Source organism: Octopus bimaculoides, chromosome 4, assembly GCF_001194135.2.
Source record: "Octopus bimaculoides isolate UCB-OBI-ISO-001 chromosome 4, ASM119413v2, whole genome shotgun sequence".
Lineage (NCBI taxonomy): Eukaryota > Metazoa > Mollusca > Cephalopoda > Octopoda > Octopodidae > Octopus > Octopus bimaculoides.
Window position 1 is genome coordinate 126,286,755 of NC_068984.1, and position 5,944 is coordinate 126,292,698.

General features: G+C 36.6%; 1 protein-coding gene across 1 annotated transcript in view; it reads left to right on the plus strand.

Moving 5' to 3' along the window:
• The first annotated feature begins 1,066 nt into the window (after positions 1 to 1,066).
• Positions 1,067 to 5,944, plus strand: part of LOC106879670 (phosphate carrier protein, mitochondrial) — a 12,977-nt gene continuing 8,099 nt past the window's right edge. The window contains exons 1-3 of the mRNA XM_014929343.2: positions 1,067 to 1,171; positions 1,323 to 1,456; positions 4,739 to 5,043. Of these exons, the coding sequence (XP_014784829.1) occupies positions 1,333 to 1,456; positions 4,739 to 5,043 (429 nt within the window). The 5' untranslated portion in view covers positions 1,067 to 1,171; positions 1,323 to 1,332. The remainder of the gene's footprint in view (positions 1,172 to 1,322; positions 1,457 to 4,738; positions 5,044 to 5,944) is intronic.

The following is a 5,944-nucleotide window of genomic DNA, read 5'->3' on the forward strand; positions in this document are numbered from 1 at the left end:
GAACAAATCGACCCCAGGACTTATTCTTTGGAAGCCTAGTACTTATTCTATCGGTCTATTTTGCCGAACCGCTAAGTCACGGGGACGTAAACACACCACCAGGCGATGCTGGGGGGGGGGGGACAAACACAGACACACAAACATACATATATATACATCCGACGGGTTTCTTTCAGTTTCCGTCTACCAAATCCACTCACAAGGCTTTGGTCGGCCCGAGGCTATAGTAGAAGGCACTTGCCCAAGGTGTCACGCAGTGGGAATGAACCCGAAAAATATAAAATTTTCGAAAATTATTTTCCAACCATACTTTCCAAGGCCATGGTAAAAAAAAAATTGGAAAACTCCGTTAAAACGCAGAAAATCCAACTTATATGGGCGTCCTGATCCGAAACTCCGCCAGTTACGCACTGTTGTTTCAAACAAATCTGAAAACAAAAGGAAAAAAAAACAAAACAAAAAGGTACAGAAATTAACGAAGATAGGGCTAGTAAGAACGATATGATACTCTTCCAAACATTTTTGTTCCCAAACTTCATCCCTATAATTTTAATCTGCATCCTCGGAAACGTATCTGAAAAAAAAAATCATTAAAAACATGTACTTTTGTAGAAAGTTATGAATAAACAAGATCGAGAGATAAATATTAGTTCCTATTCCTTTTGGCAGGCGATGTTAAAATTTTGTGATAAATTAACGGTAATTTCTTCCTTAGACATGAGACTTCGAATTTGGAGGAACGTATCATACCAACACCAGTTACTTAGTTTATCTACTCTGGAAGGACAAAAGTTTGTTGCCCTCGGCGGCATTCAAACATCTTCAAACAGCTGTAGTTAAATACCGCACGTCTTTTTGTCCATGTTTTATCGCACCAAAGTTCATAGGCCACAGAACTACTTCTGAAGAACTACATTTTTTCTGCAAGCTTGTACGGTTTATATGAGGAAAAGAAATCTTCGCGGAAGTTCGGTATAACTGAGGTAGTGTACGTGATAAGTTATTGTAGGTGACATAATTACCCACGCAACGTAACTTATGGTTTGTCTTTATTGACCGGCTGTGAGTACTTTAAACGACGTCAGCCAATCAGAAGGTTAATAAGTGTTCACGTGATTGGTATCTTCCACCCTCCCCCTTTCAGCGCCATCTTGCATTGTAGTCACCGGAGGTTAGTTCGCTTTCTCTCATCTCTCTTCTTATTTTTACCTTCTATTATTGATCATATTTATTTATTCAGTTAAATATTAAGACTTAAAGAACTGTCACAACAATATCTATTGTCAAATGCTATAATTCTCTGTTTTGCCCCCATATTACAGGCTTTCAAAAATGTTCGAGTCTCTTATAAAGGCAGCCAAGGTGAACCCACCATTCAGTAATCCATTCTATGCCAAGTGCGAAAGCTTGCTGCCTGTTAATGAAACTCGGACAATAGCGGCAGCCAATGCAGCAGGTGAGTCTTCATACATCTTAATATAATAATCTATCAACCAGCACCTCTGTTATTATATCACAAAAGAAATAATAATTATTATTATAACTTGTCATTTCGTCATTTTCCACCTCGTTATTCACGTGGAGGTCGAACGAAGGCCTACTCTTAATAAAACATCGACAATTGTTCGTGACATTCTACTTGTTTTCTTTTTTGATGTGTGTTATTTTGCGGAGGCTACTTAACCTCGTGGTTACGTCGATCGAGGTAATCGAAAATTTTCTTTCTTTGAAGGCTGTTCAGCCACTCCTATCAAAAATATCCTGTCACAGATATTTCCCCATTCTGTTTTACTCATTTCTCTCATCCTTATACATATAAGCTAAAGCTGTATTTAATGTTCTTTGTCTCATGATGTGTCAGTATAACTTTTGAAGATGTCAAGTTAATAAATGTAATAAACTGGCGAAGATGTGAAAGTGTTGTTGATGTAGCATGACCTTGTCTTTTTATTAAACTCCCGTGATAGAGGTTATGTTCACTGATGGAATCTTGTGACGGTCAATTTAGCCTTTCATCTTTCCGGGACCGATTAAATATCAACCAATTATTGCATCGACTAAATTCGCAGTTTTATGTCTTTAAAAATCATTATTATAGAAGCTATAATATGAATGCCGACTTGACAGGTGACTGTATTCATGTTTGAAGGACAACCACTGATCTGTTTCTACCCTGTATACATACCTCACACTAATACACATAATACGTAAGTTAGCTTACTAATCCGACTTTTATCACTTCAGATGTCCTTGAGAATTAGTTTAATGCGAGAAAGTTAAAATCTTACTCGTAGTGTGTAATAAGTTGTCTAAATAACACGTTCAATCACTGTTTAAACTGTCATATGTGTGTGTCATTATTTCTGATCTTTGCCTAGTGTAGTCTTACATTCCCTGACATTCATGTTATCGTATCACTGAAGTATGTCTCCACAAAGGTGAAGTAGGTGATGTTGCTGTAGTATCCTGGTTACATAATACAAATGTTTTCTTAATCAAATTCCTGTCTCTGAATATAATCTCAGCTATTTTATTTACAAAAAAAAGTACCCTGCCATATGTTTTTGTCCTTCTCCAGTTGGGTTGGTGTCTTTTCTGATTTATTTCTGCTAAGAAAAATAATGCATGTACTGTTATGTTTTAAGTACCGAAAATAGATGTATTCAGATTACTTCGATCTGTTTTCATATATTGATAGCGAGATTCCATAATCAGGGGGAGGTAATAAAAGTATTGGAAATCGACAACTATTTATGGAAATGCTTTTGTTTTTTTAAAATTATTATGTCATTTGCCGTGTACGTGTAAATCCGTGAATTGTTTTCAATAGACATCATCATTAATGAATTTATATTCTAATTGTGAACATCAGTAATGATTTAGAATTTTATATACCCATTAACTGATCTTCACACCAAAACGACTGAAAACATTTGGAAAATATGTACAATCTCTCAATTATGTGTAGCGTACAAAGAACAACTTCACCAAGTCACTTCGATGAATACATGTGGCGTCAATTAAGAAACACGTGCTGATTGGTTCATCCTTTAAATTGAATACATAAAGGACATTTTCAACTAAATAAGTCTACTTTTTTTTTAATCTTTAATAACTGAATATAAATTCTTTTCATAGATCTCTCTGATTTTGAGATGGGACCTCAGTACGATCTAGGAGCTATTATCCTTAGATAACTCAATCACGAGTCACTGTATACAGTAAACTCATGATTCAGTTTTTGACACCAAGTTGACCTCCTTCAGTGTTTATCTTGTGTATTCTTGATACCTTTACCCTTTATATTGTTTGCAAGTTTTTTAAAACTCTATTTCGGATATCTCCTTGACAATAGAACTCTGGAGTATTCCTCTAATATACTTCGAATGACCTCTCTCCGACAACATTAGGCGATCACCCTCTGTGTATAATTTTTCTACGTCATTTTAACTATTTTAAGATTGTCAAGAGCGACAGCCCATGTCGGACCTGTGGTGTTAGTACTTTAGGTTGGTTTTCTTGCTATTCTGGTGTTATAAAGTCATCTGATTATTTCTCTGGTAGCTGCTTATCTATAGGGTTGGTGATTTGTCTCAATTCATGTTATATCAACTACTGCCGAGCAGATCTTTATTCCATTTGAAATCTAGATGTAAATCGTTTTAAACCTGTTGTATGTATCTCTGTGTCTATAGATAGGAGTGTGTGTGTGTGTTTTTTAATATATCGTGGTACTCCGTCGGTTCCAGTGAAATTAACGTGCAAGCGGCTGAGCACTCCATAGATACGTGTACCCTTAACGTAATTCTCGGGGAGATACAGTGTGACAAGGCTGGCCCTTTGAAATACAGGCACAACAGAAACAGGAAGAAAGAGGGAGAGAAAGTTGTGGTGAAGGAGTACAGCAGGGTTCGCCACCACCCCCGGTCGGAGCCTCGTGGAACTATAGATGTTTCCGCTCAATAAACACACAACGCCCGGTCTGGGAATCAAAACCGCGATCACACGACCGCAAGTCTGCTACCCTAACCACTGGGCCACTTTTCCATCTATCTCTTTCTCTCTCTCTCTTTCTCTCTCTCTCTCTTTCTCTCTCTCTCTCTTTCTCTCTCTCTCTTTCTTTCTCTCTCTCTCTCTTTCTCTCTCTCTTTCTCTCTCTCTCTCTCTCTTTCTCTCTCTCTCTATGTATGTATATATATATATATATGAGAGAGAGAGATATGCGTATGTATAGATAGTGTATGCAAGTGCTAATGTTGAAATTTTGCTTGTCACACTGCTTGAGTGTGGTGGTACTCTCGGCATTATAACCAGTCAATCTGCACTTTGGAAGACCTATGGAATATAAAAACCTAGTGAAAGTTGGCAACAGGAAGAGCATCTGGCCAGTTAATTCTGCCTCAAAATCAGTTCTCATCTTAGCCATATTAACTTAGATTAAGATGTTAAATGAATGATATGATATTTAACTGACTAGTGCCTCTTTTAGTCCTCCTCATTTATATAAAATAAACATTTTAAAAATTTATTTTTCCAACCTTAGTGAGGTACATTATATTTGCTATTGATTTATTGACTAGAAATAGTTTATTATTTTGAATATATTAAAAATTATCTACTAACAAGAGTGATATCCTCTACATAAGATTAGCTTCATTATATTCTCTAACAATTATATCACTTCTCACTGTATTTCTCATGACAATCCTGTTAAAACTAATATTTATTTCTTTTTCAGAAACCACCAGCTGTGAATATGGTTCTGCCAAATATTATGCTTTGTGTGGTTTTGGTGGTATTTTAAGTTGTGGTATTACACACACTGCTGTTGTTCCTTTGGATTTGGTAAAATGCCGAATCCAGGTTGATCCTGCAAAGTATGGCAACATTTTCAATGGTTTTAGAGTTACCATCAAAGAAGATGGAAAAGTTGGTTTAACTCGAGGATGGGCTCCTACATTTATCGGATATTCTTTGCAAGGTCTTGGGAAGTTTGGTTTCTATGAAGTCTTCAAAGTAACATATAGTAATATACTTGGTGAAGTAAGTTTATTCTTAGTTCTCTCTATTACATAAAACTATTAAGTTTACTTAATCTCTCACTAATTGCCACAATAGTTATATCTTACCAGATGTCACCATTGGCTGTTATTCACTAGATGTCATCGATATGTTTCCACCAGATATCATAGTTATGACTGTAACTAGATGTTGTGATTCTCTCCCTGTATTATTGTCTACCAGGTGTCATCTTAGTTACACCTCATTGGATGTCCTGTTGGAAATACTACTCTTTGACTTGTTTCAGTCATTTGACTGCGGTCATGCTAGAGCACCGAACAAATTGACCCCAAGACTTATTCTTTGTAAGCCTAGTACTTATTCTATAGGTCTCTTGCCGAACCACTAAGTTATAGGGGTGTAAGCTCATCAACGTTGGTTGTTGAGCGATGGTGGGGGACAAACACACATAAATATATATATATATATAAACGACAGGCTTCTTTTAGTTTCCGTATACCACAGCCACTCACAAGGCTTTGGTTGGCTCGAGACTAGAAGACACTTGCCCAAGGTGCTACATGGTGGGACTGAACCCGAAAGCATGTGGTTGGGAAGCAAGCTTCTTAACATACAGCCATGCCTGTTGTGTATTATTTCATGGATCATTGATTTTAACAAAAGTTGGTATTTTACCAAAAGTTACATGGTTAGAGGTGTTGTGTGTAGGTGGATGTGTTAGTCTTTTTGTCTTGATGTGATGATTGTAAATGAGCATCACCGTTTTAGAAAAAGTGTCCTTCGTTTGTCCTTCAGTGAAAACGTTTGGCCTTGGAGAAATATCTTAGTTGGAAACTAAGGGTTGCTGACAGAAAGGGTATCCAGCTGTAGAAAATTTGCATCCAATCCAGATAAATGTAGAAGTGTATATATATATATATAT